Source organism: Egretta garzetta, unplaced genomic scaffold, assembly GCF_000687185.1.
Source record: "Egretta garzetta isolate BGI_Z169 unplaced genomic scaffold, ASM68718v1 scaffold655, whole genome shotgun sequence".
Lineage (NCBI taxonomy): Eukaryota > Metazoa > Chordata > Aves > Pelecaniformes > Ardeidae > Egretta > Egretta garzetta.
The window spans coordinates 1,420,131-1,437,961 of NW_009259716.1; the positions used below are offsets into that span (position 1 = coordinate 1,420,131).

Genomic DNA, 17,831 nt, shown 5'->3' on the forward strand with positions numbered 1-17,831 from the left:
CGGCCCAGCAGCAGCTGCAGAGCGGAGCGCCCAAGCCGGCGGCCTCAGGCAAGCAGGGCAACGTGCTGCCGCTGTGGGGGAACGAGAAGACCATGAACCTGAACCCCATGATCCTCACCAACATCCTCTCGTCGCCCTACTTCAAGGTGCAGCTCTATGAGCTCAAGACTTACCATGAGGTGGTGGACGAGATCTATTTCAAGGTGAGGCTGCGGGCCGCGCCCTGGGCGCCTCGGACCCCTCGGGGCTGTGCTGGCGCCTGCCCCCGGCCTCCCTGCGGCTGGGGATTTCGAAGGGGGAAGGCTTTGATTGCGGCCTGCGGATTCTCTCTCTTTCCTGCCCCTTATCTTGCGGCGAGGGATGGGACCAGTTTTCTTTTTACTGCTTAATTGGGGGATTCTAAGGTGCTGCTTTCTCTCTCTTACAACAGAAGCGCGTTTCGCGTCGGATTTGGAATTACGGAGGAGCAAGTTAGTTTTGAAGTGGGCAGCGTGAGGCAGGACAGCGGGGATGAAATGGCCGGCTAAGGACCGCGCTTTCAGTGGGGGAGGGCGGGGGGGGGGGGGACGGGATCTGCATGCCCCTTCTAGAGACAAGCACTCCCCGCAGCTTAGGAGTTGCCAACACGCTGTAGAACTGCCCAAAAAGCGTGGTGGTGACTGTAGGTGGTTTCAACAGGAGTTTGCATGTGGCCTTCTTCCTCAGATAGAGGTTAGGATCCCCCCACGCCCAATCAAAAACTCGTTCGTTGTAGTGTTTCTCTTGGTGTGAGGTAGGATGTGCTGGGGAGATGACTGAACGGTATCAGTGCACCCATGTCTCAGTTCTTGTTTTGTTAGCAGGATTGAATCAGTTTTGCAGCGAGGCTTCCATCAAGCCACTCTCCCAGGTAGAGGTATGCATAATTAATGCTCATCAACACAGCCACGTTCTTTGTTCTGATAATGAGAGCAAAACTTAGATAATTCATGGTGTCTTCAGTCAGCTGTACTTTGGTGGTTATGGAGATCTTTTTCCCAGGTGAATCGGTTCTGCTTGATAATGTTACTGTGTCAGCGGTCTTCAATATACTTTGAAATAAAAAAAAAGTAGCCTTTTTGTCTCATTTAAACAGGGAAAGTCAAGTTACTTGGGGCACTATGATTGTGAAGAATAACTCCACAGAAGTATTTTGAGACTTTTGGCATTGTTTGCACTTGCTTATGAAGACAATGCAACCGTTTTTCCTCTTAGTGACAGCACTTCCCTGCTTGCAGCCTGTCATTTGGAGTGGGCTGTTAGATTCTCCTGATATTTGAAGTAACAGAGACTGTCGACAAAGCTTCTCTTCAGTTAGTTTGCCGCTTGCTGCATAGTGGTAGAGATCGGAGTAATTCATTCTGACTATCAGAATGGAAAGCAGTGAAGTTCATTTTTGCAAGTGATGGCAAGAGAAGAAAAATTTATAAAATAAACTTATTTTCAGAAAATTTGAGTGCTTACTGTATTTTAGATGAACCATTTCAGATGTAGTAAAAAACATTTGATGTGATTTGTCGTCTTAGTATTGGTAGAGCTCAACTGCAGTAGGTCAAATAGTTCGTTTGCTCCTCTCTGTTTCATTCCATAAGTGGCTTAATCTTAAATTGGGGAATAATTGTGACATACCATTAAATATCCGCTTATTAATCCAATGTAAACAAAGTTTGTTTACTCAACTTGGCAGTTATTCTGACACAGAATTGCATGCTAAATAAAGAGAAAACTCAGTAATAGATGTGAGGGAGAAGATAACGCAATGGTTAAGGTACTTCATTGATATTCAGAAGATCTGAATTCTGTTCATGTTTTAAGATTCCTGAAAAATCGCTGCTGCTTTTTTTATTTATTTGAATGAGCACGATATCCTCTGTAGTAGGTGTATTTTTGAGTGTAGTTGTCTTTGGGAACCAGAGTAAGTGGCTCATTTAAAAAACTTAAGAATGCTGGGTGCTGACTTCTCAGAAAGATGATCTTAAGTCACACAGGCAGCTAGTGATAGGGACCTTCTTTGGAGATACGGATTCTGTCTGGAAACTTGAGTTAATCCAGTTGTGGTTCTGGTCTCCTGTTCCAGTTTTGTGTCTGCAAAGTGGATGACTTCCTCTTTCTTTATCCCTGATCGTAGCACCATGTGCATGTCCTCAACTTCACTTCATCTGTATACTTCCAACAAGTTAGGAGTATGCAGCAGTCTTTGTAGGATCAAAACTTTAAATGTTCTTTTCTGAAATGCATATTGTTTTCAGGGCTTTGGATTTTTTTTATTGATATCTGTCGAAACTAGCATGTTTGTATTGATTGTGGCCAGTAAATGTAACTGTAATTAAAAAAAAAATGAATTGCAGTAATGTCGTACTCGATCCTTTAACTAAAAAATACTTTCCATTTCCTGTGAGAAGCAAAACCGTAAATAATCAGAAGGATGTGCAGTACTTTTTACATAGTATTTGTGAATTTCTCATACGATGCTAATATTACAGGAAGTCTTAGTGTATTCTGAAGTCTATGGTATTGGCATCTCTCATTTCCTATTTGGATAAGACAGCAACTGTAAAAAAAAAAAAAAAAAAACCAAAACCAAAAAAACAAACAACAAAAAAACCACAACAGTTCAGCAACTTCAGCCATTAGTATATCTCCGATTTCATGAGATTGTGTACATAATTAGTTTTGTTTCATGTATTGTTAAAGAATTTTAATTTTTGAACTACAGTGTAACTTGGCCACAAACTCTTATCCCCAAGCCAGTGTAACACCATTGTATCTCCTTTGTCTTGCTCTTACTTATTTTCTTAAGTTGATGTGTTTAGGAAATATATTCATTTATTGAGCCAGATGTTACTTTGAATTTCACAATTTCAAAGGTAGCTTAGACAGTTTTATGGTTTTTAACTTGTTTATGGCTCTTATTGTCAAATTGAAGGAATGGTGTTGGTTAACTATGTTCATGCACTCATCTCTAACTGCATCTCAAAAGATCTGAATTAGGCAAGCTTTACTCATTAGTACTTGGGAACCATTTTACCTAAGAACATCACTGCAGTCTGCAAGAAAAAACACTGCCTTCTTAGATTAAAACACTACACTTCATAGACATCTTTCTTTTGTCCTAATTGTAGGTGATATTCAAAAGAAGTCTCTAGATATAAGCTCACTGCATAAATGAGATTTATGAATATGAGACTTTACTTCCATAGCTGTCATCACCAGGTATTACTAGAGTTGTTCAGAAACAGTTTAATAAAGGTAATTGTTTAGTCACCATAGAAAATAGTAATGATGGGGTTTAGTCATAAAGTATTTGAAAGTGCATGGAGTATAGAGTAAGCACGGATGCTTGCTTTGGTGTTTTGTTGGGTTTTGTTGTTTGTTTTTTTTTTATCCATGATTTTGGCTATAATTTCTTAATATGGTATTTAAAAAAGCCAAATGCTTTGCTTTAATGACAAAGCAGACTTGATCTTGAATTTGGTAGGAGAAGACAAGCTACTTAAGATTGATTTAGAATATCCATTGTTTGAATTAGGTTTGTATAGGCAGCTAAACATTACGGAGGTTGTAATTGTCTCTTTCTCTCTTTCTTTCCTCTCCCCTACCCCATCCTTTCAGGTTACGCACATCGAGCCATGGGAAAAGGGGAGCAGAAAAACAGCAGGCCAGACAGGGATGTGTGGAGGGGTAAGTAGAAGTACGTGCCTTCTTAAATTTTTCTGTCTGGTAAATAAATTTCCCGAGCGTGGCTAAAACTTGCTTGTATGTTGGCTCAGTCCCTAGATGTAAAAGTATTTATTACAAAGACTTGATATATTCCCCTTGTTTCCAGAGCTGTGGATGCAAGTAGTGTTACTTTTTCCACCGAGCTTTGTTCGTAGATTTGGGGTAACGTCTTTATGACTTCCTATGTGGTCACCTAACTTTCTTTTCTTTTGAAAGGTGCGTGGTGTTGGAACGGGAGGAATTGTGTCCACTGCCTTTTGTCTGCTCTACAAGTTATTTACGCTGAAACTCACTCGTAAGCAAGTGATGGGCCTTATAACTCATACAGACTCTCCATATATTAGGGCTCTTGGATTTATGTATATTAGGTAAGTATCTATGTAGTCAACTAAGGACTAATGTGATATACTGAAAGGTGTATTAAAATTTTATATTATTTTTGTACTTAAAGGTACACACAACCACCTACAGATCTATGGGACTGGTTTGAATCCTTTCTTGATGATGAAGAGGTATGTCGGCGAGGGTAATAATTTGTTTTCTTTTGTTTCTTTTCATGTTACTACTTTAGGCCTAAACGCTATTTGATAAAGTTTTCTGTAGTTTGAATGTTGCCATGTTACATGCTTTAATTTAATTAATTAGTACAGGAAGCAGATCTGAGCTGGGACCTGGGTCATTTTTCAGAGATTTAACAGTTTTTTCCATTGGTTAGGATGTTAGTGTGTCAAAGATTACAAAGCCATGTGAAACAGGTTTATTAAATTGGGATGCAGACAGCAGGCTGTGTGAGTGCAGCTTCTGTGTGGTTTTTAGAAAAATAATTATTTTTAAGCAAGGTATAGTTACAGTAAGTTCTGAGAGTGCTAAATTTGTATTTTGCGTTTATTATTGGGACAGGGGGAATTGGTGCTTGCACAGAAGAGTGGGGAGCTTATAGGAGAAATGAACATTCACCTTCAAAACTGTTACCAAAAATCTCTGTGGCTATTATTCATGTCCTGGAATAACTAAACCCAGGATTTCTTCAGAGGAGAGAAAACCAGCCTAATCACTGCATAAGGTGGCATTGTTTCTAGTAACCTTGATGTCTTTGCTAAGGGGGCAAAACCAGGAAACATTAAAAAACAAGAAACAGGAGTTGCTAACTGAAGAAGTTCAGTAAGGAGGCTGCGCTACTGTGCAGTCAGGGAGGAGAATACCTTTGGTACCGTAGTCCTGGTTTGCTGTCTGGAGAAACGGAGGGAGCTGGTGGGTGAGGCTTCTCGGTCTGTGGAGTTGAATATGCGGTCTGCTACATGCTGTTGCAATTTGTATTTATTGAGCAGGTTTTAAATTACATCCTAGATTTGAGAATGGAACAGGAAGGATCACTTGCCCTCTTCAGTGTGACAGTAGGCATCTACTTCCAGAAATTTCAAATATTGTGGTTGCAAATGATGTCCAAATACTTGTGTTAAAAATAGTGTAAATTATACCTGTGTCTGACTGCAATGCAGTGTATTTATTTTAAACAGCTTCTTTCATGCTAAGTATCAAAAACACTGTGCAAAGGAAACAGCTGTTATTTCAGGTAAACCTGTGTTACTGTACGTTTGAAACAAAGATCAAATTTAAATCTTGATTGCATCGCTGTGATACCCTCCTTCTGCTCCAGGTAGTACTAGATAACATGAACTCTCCTCTGCAGCGTTGCATTGTAACTTAGGAGGAGGATTGGGGTGGCTTAATTTTCAGGGTCCCACAAACAAACAACTTGATTCCCAGGACAACAAAGCGATCACAAGTGCGCTTGCGCAGGTCTTAACTGCTTCATTATTCAAAGCACCTTTTTTAGTTTATACATTTTGGTTCTTGCAGATATTGGGTACCAGCATGTGTTTGTTTATTGTTGTTTAAAATCTCCCGGTATATTTTTGGAGTTAGTATTTCTTTCCCAGCTGCTTTTAGTACCTTCGTGTTACGTAGGAAAAAGTGCTTGGGGCTGCTTGTCTTAAGTGTCTTGCCAGTCCTGGTCAAGCTCAATAGGATGACGCAAATTTATATATATATATGGAATTATTTAAACCTACAGGATTTTTTTTTTTCCTCCAGTTCTTAAATTTGTGGAAGCAGTTCATCTTTTGTCCTGCTGCTGTGAAAAACTTCCCAGGATACAGAGTTACTTTCAAAATGCTGCTTTATGTTTATTTTGTTTAACTGTACGTACTCTCCAGGTGCTACGTTTAACTCCTTTTTTTCCTTCTTTAGATCTCTGCAGCGATTATATTTGGAAAAACTGTATATCTGAACACTTAAATGTGTGTGAGTGCAAGCAGTTTTACATTTAGATTTTCTCTTCCTGTTTAGGTAACAAATCTCACTTTCCTTGTGTGCTTGCACTATAGGTTTGGGACTGACAATAGCTGACTAACATGTCCTGAGCTGTGAGAGGGCATAGCAAGAAGGCCTTCATGCGGTAATGACCCTTTTCAGAGACAATGGTCATCATGGATTATGCGTTTCCAATTATTTGTTCATTTATTTATTTTTTTACATATTTCTAAATTAGAAACCTCACTGCTTCATGGCAGTTGGTTTGCTATTGCTTCCAATTCTGTTAGGATGCCATTTTGTACTAGAGGTTTTTCTATGCTCATTTTTAGATAGGCAATGATGTAGTTCTTAAATGATTTAGGCCACAGGGTTGGGTATGATGGTACACAGTTGTACATCCACAAAATGGAGTATTAAATGTAGTTTGAGAGGACTTCTCAACTTTGTGGCATTTAAAAAAAGTACGAGATCATACCACATAGCCAGGCTGCGTAAGGGGATTTTGTGTTAATCTCTTCATCGACAGTCCCTTACCATCCAGATGGTTGCAGGATTAGTATGTGCCTGCATGCATATATATTAAGTCCCATTCCCTGTCTGTAACATACTGCCAAATCCAAAGGGTGCAGAGTTTGGAAATGTATTAGAATATGAGACAAGTAAACTTTCATAATCATGAGACTTCAAGAGGGCAGTAATGTAGCAGCATTTTTTTTTTTAAATCATGAAGAGTATTTTTGACCATCAGGATATTTTTTGCTTGTATTTTGTAGGACCTGGATGTGAAGGCAGGTGGGGGTTGTGTTATGACCATCGGGGAGATGCTTCGTTCCTTCCTCACTAAGCTTGAATGGTTTTCCACATTGTTTCCAAGAATTCCTGTGCCAGTCCAGAAAACCATTGACCAGCAAATTAAAAGCAGACCTAGAAAAATCAAGAAAGATGGCAAGGAGGGAATGGAAGAAATAGACCGGCATGCAGAACGTAGACGTTCAAGGTCATATACACGTTATTTTGAAAATAAATGTTAAAAGTTCAACATGTTTGCGCTTCACCGAGAGAAGTTTTAAGGCAACAGGCAAAACAGTTCATGGATGCCAATTGGTCAAAATAGTTGGATGACATTTGGTATTTAAGATTAAATATAGACTGTGTCCGTGAAGTATAAATTGGAAAGTAACTTAAAAAGGTTGTTTCATATTGAATGTCTTTTATTTTAAAAGGTCTCCAAGACGATCCATCAGTCCCAGGAGGTCTCCCAGAAGATCCAGAAGCAGAAGTCATCATCGGGAAGGCCATGGATCATCTAGTTTTGACAGAGAACTAGAAAGGGAACGAGAACGGCAGAGATTAGAACGTGAAGCTAAGGAGAGAGAAAAAGAAAGGCGGAGGTCTCGAAGTTCTGATCGCACACTAGAACGGAGGCGAAGCAGAAGCAGGGACAGATACAGAAGCCGTAGTCGAAGCCGTGACAGGAAAGGAGATAGAAGAGACAGGGATAGGGAGCGAGAGAAAGAAAATGAACGGAGCCGGAAAAAAGAGAGAGATTATGATAAGGAAAGAGGTAGTGAGAGGGAAAAAGATCGATCTAGAGAAAGATCAAAAGAAAGGAAAAGTAAGGGTGATATAGAAGAGAGAAGACACAAGGATGACAAGGATGACAAGAAACACCGGGATGACAAAAGGGATTCCAAAAAGGAGAGAAAGCATAGTAGAAGTCGAAGCCGGGAAAGAAAGCATAGGAGTAGGAGCCGAAGTAAGAATACAGGTAAGCGCAGTAGAAGCAGGAGCAAAGAGAAATCAAGTAAACATAAAAATGAAAGTAAAGAGAAGTCAAATAAACGAAGTAGAAGCAGAAGCAGAGGAAGAACAGACAGCGTTGAGAAGTCCAGAAAACGAGACCAGAGTCCCAGCAAAGAAAAATCTAGAAAGCGTAGCAGAAGCAAAGAACGTTCCCACAAACACGATCACAGTGACAGCAAGGACCATTCAGACAAACACGATCGTCGAAGGAGCCAAAGTACGGAACGAGAGAGCCAAGAAAAGCAACATAAAAACAAAGATGAGACTGTGTGAACTCTTTCAGAAGTGGATCACATTGAATCCTATAAATGTTTGATTAAATCCTGCTTATTTTTTCTTAAAGTTGAGATTGTGCAGTAGTTGATGAGCACTCTTCTCCAACCTCCCTCTAGGCTGCAGATTGTCATTTCCTATTTTGGGTAGGGAAGTGCCTTTGTAAACCCATCCAATGCATTGACGGTTTCAAACCATTTGTTTAGTTTAATTCGTAATGCAGAGATTGTCCTTGCATTTTTATTGTTCGGATGTTTCTGAAATGTACAGTCTGTACATATGTCCTGAAAATGTTTTAATTCCTTTGGCATGGTTGCCATGTTGGTTAAATTTGTATGAGGCAATAAACTGCCACTAATTCTACTTTCGTTTTGCAGACGTGGAATTATGGTTTGTATCCTGAAGTTAGCATGTCTGTGCTTTACATAATAGTGTGGCGCTTAGGGATGGATCTTGAATGTGTATTATAGCGGAGATATTTATGTGCATACAATGTCCATGGAGGGCTGCAGGTTTAGAACTAACACTTACGTCCACTGCACCTGCTGTTTTTTCAAAAGCTTTTAAAATGTATTACGTTGTTGATCACCACTGGTGTTAAATTGCGAGTGGACTTGCAAGGAGGTGGTGGTTTTGGTGCAAAGACTTAGATTATGTTAGGGCTTGTTTTGTAATTCTGAAGAACGGCTACCTCAGGCAGACACTGTAAGGTTGATGGAGGAGTTCTGTAGCCATCTGTGCATTTTACTTGTTTGGGAAAAAAAAATCCATGTAAGCTTCCATTTTTTTTTGTTTTAAAACCACCATTTATCCATTTGTGGTCTTCTAATGTTTTTAATCGGCAGCTGCACTGTCATTTATGATAATCCTGGGCTAATAAAGGCATTTAAGATGGGAAGAGGGAGGTAGGAAGAAGAAAACTATTACAAAGGATTTCAGTTTCAAGCTTCCAAAGCATTTTTATAAGTGTAAACATTTAAAATAAGAATTACCTGATAGTGTCCTTTTTTAAGTCATATTTTCTACAAATAGTAAGGATTGCAGTTTGTGCTGAACATTTCATCTGGCAATTTTTTTTTTAAACAGGTTGTTAGAAGCAAAAACCAAAATGCATTACAGGAAAAAAAAAAAAATCGTATGATTAAAGTCCAAGACTATTTGATAGATTATTCTGATGACTTGTATACAAAGTGAGGAGAACCGTCTGGAATAAACTCTCAATTAATTCCTTTGTACTGGGTGTCAGCTTTTCCCTGCATGTCAAAGAGTGCTTGGGTTCCTCCACGTTTCATTTCCAGACTAAGTGACACTTTGCATGAGTAAGGGATTCTGTGGGCCTTACAAGGAGGATGCAGCTAACAAAGAAATGGAGCAGCCCTGAAATAGGAAGAACGTTAAGTGTGACTCATTGATGGCCATGAAGTGACCTGAAGGTAGAAATAAATTGCTCTTTGTGCCTTTTCTGCTTGTGTGCTGCAGGTCAGCTAGGTATGATATGCAAATACTAGGATTTTTTTTCTTTTAAACCTCCAGGAGAAAATACACTGCTTGGATTTTGAACAATACACTTCATTCCGTACTACTGAAAGCAGAAGAAATAACAATTTTTTTTTCTTCCTCCCTGCTCCTTATTTATTGTTTTCTGAATTGTTAATCTTCCCTTTGTCACTGTGACCCTTAGTGTTAGAAATCTTTGAATACTGAGGTTGCAGGTATTGTCTGCTTATGTTTTTGTTACCTGATTTTAAATCTCAGCTTGAAACAAAGCTTAAGCTTCAAAAAGTTCTTTCCATGGCAGTGTAAAACTGAAATACTGAGCTCTCATTTAATATGGGAGGAGGAGAACTGTACTGGCCATGTAAGAAATAACCCTCCAGCTAGCAGATGACTAGAGCTGCCTTTGCAGCCTGCCAGGAGACTGCATGTATTCTGTCTGAACAGCAAGGACCGCTTTAATTCACCTTCTGTGCCACCAGAAGGCTGCTTTTGGTCTGTTAACCTTCAGCCTATGAGTTTCTGAAACAAGAATGTTCTTGGGCAGAGAGGCTGCAAGGCCGGTGTTCTGCCAGGGAAATGGATTACTGAGCTTCAGTTGTTCCTTTAGCGTTCCTCCTCCACTGCCGCAGCCAGGAAATGCAGTGAAAGCATGGGTTATTTGCAGGCAAAATCCAGATATTTGAGAAACAGTCTTTGACCTTAAGGTGGAGAGAGCTGCCTACTTACAATGGAGATAGTGAACGTTTTGATGCAGCTTCTGCAAACGGGTTCATGCCAGTACCTCTTACGAGTGCAGTAATTTGAGGACTTTGCTTTATTTTTCAATAAATAGCCCTTTTTGACTTTGGGGTTTAATTAGATCCCTGTTACGTACTTTAGCTAGCGGTGTAACAGCACAATGCTTACGACTGACCAAAACCCATGAAACCAATTTAAACCGAGACACGGATCTTAAGTTATCATTGGGATTTAGTATCTTGCAGGTCTTGGGTTTGGATCCAGGGACTCTTTAATTCCTTTTTGTCCTTCTGATGCCATTTTATTTCATATAACCTTCCTTGAAACCAGAAGGAACAGCTCCATGGAACTTCTACGAAGCAGCTCTGATCAGGAAGTGTACGATGAGTGGAGTCTCCGGCGCCGACTGCTCTGATGCAGTTGCAAGGAGTGCAGCTGCAGCGGGCATTTGGCTCAGGGTCATTAGAAGAAAATTTCTGCCAATGTCAATTGGAGGTTGTGAGTTTTCCCAGGAGGTGCGACTGCAGAGCTGGCTGACGGACCCTGTGCAGTCAGTGTGCCATGTGTCCATACTTGCCCAGCTGGGATAGTCATTCCTCTTGGAGCCTAAGCTGTCCTTGAAATACCCCATTGCTCCACTGAGAAGTACTTGCCTGAACTGATTATACCAACTTGAGAACTACGCATCTATTTCGTTTCTATTTTTTTTCTTTTGAAGATACTCAATTAGTTGAACAAGATTTCAGATCTTAAGAAGTAGCAAGAGAGGCAGTCTTTTATTGCAAGGCAGGGTCAAGGCTTTGGCCCCAGAGGTTCACATCGACCTGCTGCCACCTAGCTATGCAGGTAATTGGTGTCAGTACAAACGGACTTGTACGTATCTGACTTTAAAACATAACAGGAGTGGTATTTGGATTGTCTGTCTGTGTTGAAAAGGGTAACTTGAATGGCAGGGCAACGTGTCTGATTGCAGTGGGGGTACTTGGTACACCACCATGCGTACCCATGGTGCCTATATTTCTGTTCATATGTTGAAGAAACATGAATGAGCTCATGGGTCGCATATTTACAGCTGAGTATGACGCAGTGACTCAAAGCCAGTAAGCAAACAGCCAGGATCTCTTAAGGGGAACCTGAAAGAGTGAGATGGTTTCTGCTGGCTTTGGTAGATGTCTGAGCCCTCTCTGCTCTGCGACGAAGCGCACAGGACTTTACGTACAGGAGACGTCCACCAGCTGTTAAGCAGGGTAAAACAGTGTTTAAACGCCACTCTTGAGATTTTGCAATGGAGTGGTCATGTCTCTCTCCTTTTTCTTCCTTCCTTCCCCTCTTTCCCAACAATAGTTGGATGTGGGAGAACACTTCTTGAATCTCAGCAATTCGGGGTCAAATCTGAAACCAACCGAAGGATAGATTTTTGCCAGTTTCTTTACAGGACCAAACCCAACCTATTTAAGTTTTGAGCTATTACTGCTCTGTCAAATACAATTACACAGAACTTTTATTTGGAACAATACAGACAAATTTTTTTTGCAAGTTTTCATCTTCATGTAATTTCAACTAATACATCTTTAAAATAATTCAATTGGAGTTTTTATTAAGTAAGGATTAATGAAGGCATATACCATGAAGTAACCAGGTGGTTTTAATCACCTAATTCGTTAGTATAACTCATTTCACAGATACTGAAAGCATTCGTTTTACTGAGCGTACCAGCGTGCTGCCTACCTCCAGGTCTTCAACAGGAATTTTGTGGATTCTCAAGGTGTTTCTCTTTTAAGGTTTTTGGGGTTGGGTTGCTTGGGGTTTTTTGTTGTTGCGGTTATTTTGGGTTTTACTTGGGGGTTTTTTGGTTGCTTGCTTGTTTTGCTTCATGAAGTCCAGAGCTTCATAGAAACCATCTATGAAAACACTACATCTAATTGTCTTTCCTGGTGATCTTAAAACAAGTCAGCATGATCATAAAAAAGCATTTGCCTCAGTCTGGGGAGAACCTGAAACCAATCCCGACTGAAGTTTGTTAATCACCTCAGTGAGTGCCAGCAATGTTTCACCTATCAGCAGTGTTAATTGTTATTAGATAATGTCTAATGCCTGCACAACAATGCACAGCTACAGTAGGAGGGTATGGATCTGGCTCAGCTTGGTTGTGTCCCTCTTCCTCCTGTTTGGGTAAATTGTCTACATCTTCTGACTACTTTTTTTGAGCTGAATCAATGTGGGATTTTTTTTTTTTCTTGGAATCAGATTCTTTTTTTTAACAGACATGCAAATAATCTGTTACAATTACTTCTCATTTTCATGATGGAAAATGAGAGGAGCTGATGAAAATAGTACTACAGCATTGTCAACGTTGTAGCGTCTAATTTTGAGATGTCAATGTCTGTATGCCAGGAAGAATGGAGAAAAAATACACCAACAGTTCATAATTGCTTAAAATACATTAGAGCTACTGTTAAAGCATGGAAGTGTCAGAACTGTTTGTACAAAAAGAAGAAAGCTGCAGCTTGAATTTTACTCCAAAAGAAACTGATTGCTTTAGACCTCTGAAAATCCAGTTAATGCCACCTGGTTGAACACTGAGGCTTTGGTAACAGCGTTTGGCGATGGTGACTGCAAAGAGAAAATATTTAAATAAAACCCCGGAGGAAGAAAGTTGTGAACAACACTTGTTTTTACATTCTCAAATATTTTTTTAAAGTTGAATGAGAAATAAAATGAACTTTTTAATAAGTAATGCAGGGCAGTTTTAAATAATCTTTCCTAAAGAAAGACTTGTTTGACAGTGAAAAAACGCTGATCGTGTTCTAAGAAGCAACACGTAGTTCTTGGGCCATCTACAATGGATTTATTGAATGGTGAGATGCCCATGAGATGATTTTGTGCAAGTGATCAGAAGCAGTGACTGAGGTACCTGGTGAAATTGTTGTGTGAGGAAAGGAAACTTTCAGAATGCATGGTGTCTGAGCTGAAAATAGCGTTAAAAACCCTGATGACTTTGATAGCCTTTATACATAACCTTCTGAGGACTGTTTTTGTAGGTATCTTTGTTTAATTGTTTTACTTTTTATGTGTATGTAGAACCCTCGAACTTGAACTTTGCTTCCTCTGTTGGCTGAAGAAGTAACCGCTGTGGAGAATGAGAAAAGGCTCTGCCTTCTCTGAAAAAATGCGAAATTAAAGTTTTAGTAATAACTGTCCGTTCTTCATCAGCCACAAAGCAAAACAAGTCAGCTGGTGTGAAGAGGACATGATGTTTACCCTCAGGAGTCATCTTTCAAAACTGTAAAGGAAGAAACTTTTTTTTTTTTTTTAAAATTTAACATCTGACACAGTAGGACAGAAAACTGACTTTAGAACAGGTACTTCTGGTAAGAAGAAAACACAGGCTTAGTGGTTCAGCCAACGCTCTATAGACCACCGCAAGTTTTTCTCACAGAAATATGAAGAAAGTTTAGGCTACTATCCCTGAAAGGTGTATGGCACAGTTCATGCACAAAGTTCAGAAGCAGAAGTAATGATTTAAAAACCACTTGTTGATTGCAATGGATTAATTTACATTGGAGATTAAAGAAATATATGCTAAAATGCCATAAGCTTTATGAGGATCAATGACACATACCAGTTTTTAAGCTTACTGCATCTGCAGGTTTACTGGATCCAGCATCCCTGTATGCTGTGGCAGAAACGTAATATTCAGAGCTGGCCTGGAGTGATGGCTCAGTGCAGGAGGCAGAAGATGTGTTACACTTCAGTTTCAAGAGTTCGCTGGAGGCTATCACACTGTAAGTTAGGGCTCCTCCTGTTGGTATCCAAGAAACAATAGCTCTTAAAGCACCACTGTTAACAGCTACTTCAACATCCACCGGTGCATTGGGACCTCTGGCATCAATCTGGAACGCATAAATACAACTTAGCGTATGGCCCACAGATATGATCTTTTTCGTAACTTGCAAACTAAATACAATTTTTGTGGTGCAGACCTTACCCTCACTCATATTAAAGTGGCAATTTTTAAAATAAATAGTTCTAGTTGTGTACCATCACAAAGCTTTCCGTTGAAACTCCTTGCCTTAGATATCTGAGTATTTGCTTCTCAGTTAGAAAATCCCTCAAGTCAGTCTAAGCTTGTGCAATCCTTACACAGGCCTGTCCCAGTCACAACTTTAGTAGCAGTTAATGGTATCTTTGCCTCAGCAATATTCATTAAACATAGGCATGTCATCTGAGCTTTCATGATCTTTGAGATGGGGTAAAAATCATACGATCTGAAAATCTACCCAATATATCTTTGAAAAACATAACACAATCACACATACACATAAATACTTCTGGGTATATCTTTTTTATTTTTGTAATGCTTCGTTTCAGAAAAGGAAATTTCTTCCTTCTTCTTTGGTTAGACATGAAATCATCTCCAGGTACCCCATTGACGTTCCAGGCACGTGACTTGGTAGTATAGAGAGTTCCGGGATCTAGATGTGCAAGTATCAAGGAGGTACTGGTGGTGTTCTCCTTCAGCATTCTGTCCAAACCATCTGATCTCATGAGGGGCACAGCTGCTGAACACACAGCTTTCCAGCTCACTGCAATGGAGTCACAACTCGGAGAACTAACCGACGGAACCGGAGCAGCCAGGACTGCTGAGAAAGAACGCCAATTAAGCTTTTGGTTTTTCAGTAACATTGTTTAAAAAGGGCCAAACTTGACATGAATACACAGAAACAACAATCACCAAACTCTGAGAGACAAATTCAGTGACAACAAAAATGGAAAAATACATTAATGCAAGATTGACAGAATAAATATGGAAACTGGTTTGGTGCATCCATTATGGTATTACAGGTTTTGTAAAGTGAATGTAACTCACACACAAAGTATGAAAGATTGAGTGTGTAGAATGAAAACCACCAAGAAGATACTGCATTTCCTGTCCTCTAAGTTTTAAATTGCCTTACTATTTTATACTTCTGGTCGTTTCTTCATTTCTTCTATTCACTCAAGTTACGTCTTTTATTAAAATAAAATTTGATTTTGTTAAAATGAAACACGTATATTCAGACAAATTCCAGTAAAACTTTCTATTAAACATTTAACTTACAGTACTGTCATAAAGTAAACCATTAATTCAGACTCTTGTCTTGGTCATTAAGTCAGATGGCTGATTTCTGGTCCTCAAAAACTGGAAGGAGAATGTGATCAATACAATTCAAAATACAAGATTATAATAATTCAGTACTGGTATGTGCCTGGGCTATACCGTTTGCTTTCAGTTCAAATTTAAACAAAGGATGCTTGCATGAATGCTTTATATTATAGTAACATTAAAGAATATGAAATAAGAATTTGAAAGTCCACCTCTTTTTGCTTTTCTGAAAGGTGAAGGCTGTCTTTTTCCTCCTGAATTTATAGATCCGATAGTGATTCTGTACAAGGTGGCTGGCTCCAGTCCCGTCACTGTGCCTGGAGAATTTGTAACTACAGTCGCAATGAAGGAATCTCCATCTTGTGCAGTCAGCAGGTGACTAGTAGCCCCAGGTACAGCTCGCCATTCCACTGTGATACTGTTGCTCAGTTTTGAATAAGCTTGGTCATTAACAGGTACGTCTGGAGCTAAAGCAGAAATAACGATGGACATGCTGAAGCTGGGGAACTCAGCCCTGTGAAACGCTAAGTGCTCTTAGGTTGCACCGAGGTTGCACCAAGAGGTCTCTTTTTTTGTCTTGCTCTGTGGCCAATTAACTACACTGGATGTGTATAGAATACAATACACAAAGTAATATATACAAAGAAGTGGATGTTTATACAAAGCAGTCTGATATAGGATGCTGAATCACAGGCATTCCTGTATCAGAGCAACATACAATAATTTAGTTTGGAAGGGACCATGGGAAGTCATCCAGTCCGCTGCTCAGAGCAGATATACGTAGGTATACAATAACATGACAAATCAAATATTGCAATTATATGCTTTTCTATTATACTATGCTGCAGGCCGTTCAGAAAGAGCTCCTGTTTACTGTTCTTGCATGCTGCACTCACAAAAGTAACTACAGAGAGCGTATTTCTTAACCACAAGTAACTTATGCTCAGTAATCAGGATTTTCAGACTAGAATCAGCACATGTAAAGCAAGTACATAAAATGCAAGGCAGCAAAAAACTCACTAGAAGAGAAAAAAAGATAAAATTAAGGCGTATCCCACCTGAAATTAAGAAAAGGAATGAACAAGTATTTGGGACGAAAGTATGCGCCTTGAGGCAAACTTACTTACAGCACGGCAGCTTCTGGTATTCCAGAGACCCTAGCAAATATTATACACAGTTATACAGCTCCTCAGCATTATGTCTACTCTCTTAGTCCCAAGTACTTTCTTATTCAGCTATAATCAGATACCTTCTTTTGCCCCATTTGTAAAAATGGTAGCATATATTCTATATACATATATATTTAAAAAAAAGCAGAGGGGACAAGGAGCTAACCATGCTGATATTGAACTCAGTAGGGGAACCAGCAAAAGGCTCGACAGGCATGGCAGCTATTCCCTACCAGTACAATGAAGCATCAAGGACAAAATCCCAGTCCTACAGAGGTCAATGGAAATGATACTTCACAAAGTTTCTCTTACTAATCCATTGACTGCATAACCTGTGTTTCTGCAAGAATAATTCTATTCTTGTCAACGGCTTCTGCTTATATAGCATAAATACTATAGGGAATTAATGAGGTTAGTGTTCCCGTAAGTGTAAGATCACTAAAACGAGTCAGTAATGAATGGCCTACAGTATTCACAGCTGTAGCTGTGACTCTGTAAGAAGAGTTTATTAATTATTTTTAAAAATACTGGGTATAATCCATATGTGAATATACCACCATTGTCAGCAGTATTCCACACATGAATAGGATCAAATGCATGCTTTGCAAATCATGAAAATATGCTACAGTAAGTGTCCATATACTGCAACAACAAATCTGTAACGATGAAGCACTTGCGACTCCTGACAGTGCAGCGCCTGCAAGACCGTGTGCTATCTCCAGAGAACGACTGCATTCCGAGAGCTTTCTTGCAAACTTGCATTCCCCACATTTTAGTCAGCATTCACATTTATGGCAGTAGGAGCCGTAGGCACAAAACACCGACTGGGAACTACTCTTTGCCAGGCTTCGTGTTGTGGAAAGAGAAATCTTCCGCTCGTTCCTTCGCATTCCCACCAGCTGCTGGCTCCCCCGTGACGGCGTGCCTTTACCTCCGCGGCCTGTAGCTTCTGACAGACGATTTTAGGCGTCAGGAAACGGTACCTATGCGCGAGCCGACAGTGTTTTCTGCCCTGGCTTACACGAACCTAACAGGGAACCTGGAGACCGTGTGTATGAGGGAGCCACGGCGGCGAGGGGGGTTTTATACCCCGAGGGGACCCGGGACCACGGCAGGTTGCGCGGAGGCCCCCCGCCCCGGCCAGGCGCCCC

General features: G+C 40.0%; 2 protein-coding genes across 2 annotated transcripts; one reads left to right on the forward strand and one right to left on the reverse strand.

Moving 5' to 3' along the window:
* Positions 1–5: 5 nt before the first annotated feature.
* On the forward strand, positions 6–8,889 carry PRPF38B (pre-mRNA processing factor 38B; the record flags this gene model as incomplete). Its single annotated transcript, XM_009639072.2, has 6 exons — positions 6–203; positions 3,631–3,699; positions 3,955–4,106; positions 4,190–4,250; positions 6,828–7,051; positions 7,278–8,889. Coding segments are annotated over 6 exons (1,557 nt in total), but the record flags the coding sequence as incomplete, so codon positions are not given.
* An 800-nt stretch (positions 8,890–9,689) lies between these two features.
* On the reverse strand, positions 9,690–16,710 carry FNDC7 (fibronectin type III domain containing 7). The gene is made up of 4 exons (XM_035894483.1): positions 15,724–16,710; positions 14,727–15,008; positions 13,988–14,167; positions 9,690–11,757 (listed from the first exon to the last, which is right to left on the reverse strand). The coding sequence occupies exons 1-4, from the start codon at positions 16,001–16,003 to the stop codon at positions 11,738–11,740; spliced, it is 762 nt and encodes a 253-aa protein (XP_035750376.1). The 5' UTR covers positions 16,004–16,710; the 3' UTR covers positions 9,690–11,737.
* Between the last annotated feature and the right edge of the window lie 1,121 nt (positions 16,711–17,831).

Excerpts from the sequence above, each read along its gene's own strand:
- FNDC7 (XM_035894483.1), bottom strand. The coding sequence starts at position 16,003 with ATGTCCATCGTTATTTCTGCTTTAGCTCCAGACGTACCTGTTAATGAC. Across the intron at positions 15,009-15,723 it reads TTTCAGAAAAGCAAAAAGAG|CAGTCCTGGCTGCTCCGGTT; the intron begins GTGGACTTTCAA and ends GTTCTTTCTCAG. Across the intron at positions 11,758-13,987 it reads TGCAGTAAGCTTAAAAACTG|ATTTGACCCCGAATTGCTGA; the intron begins GTATGTGTCATT and ends GGTTGGTTTCAG.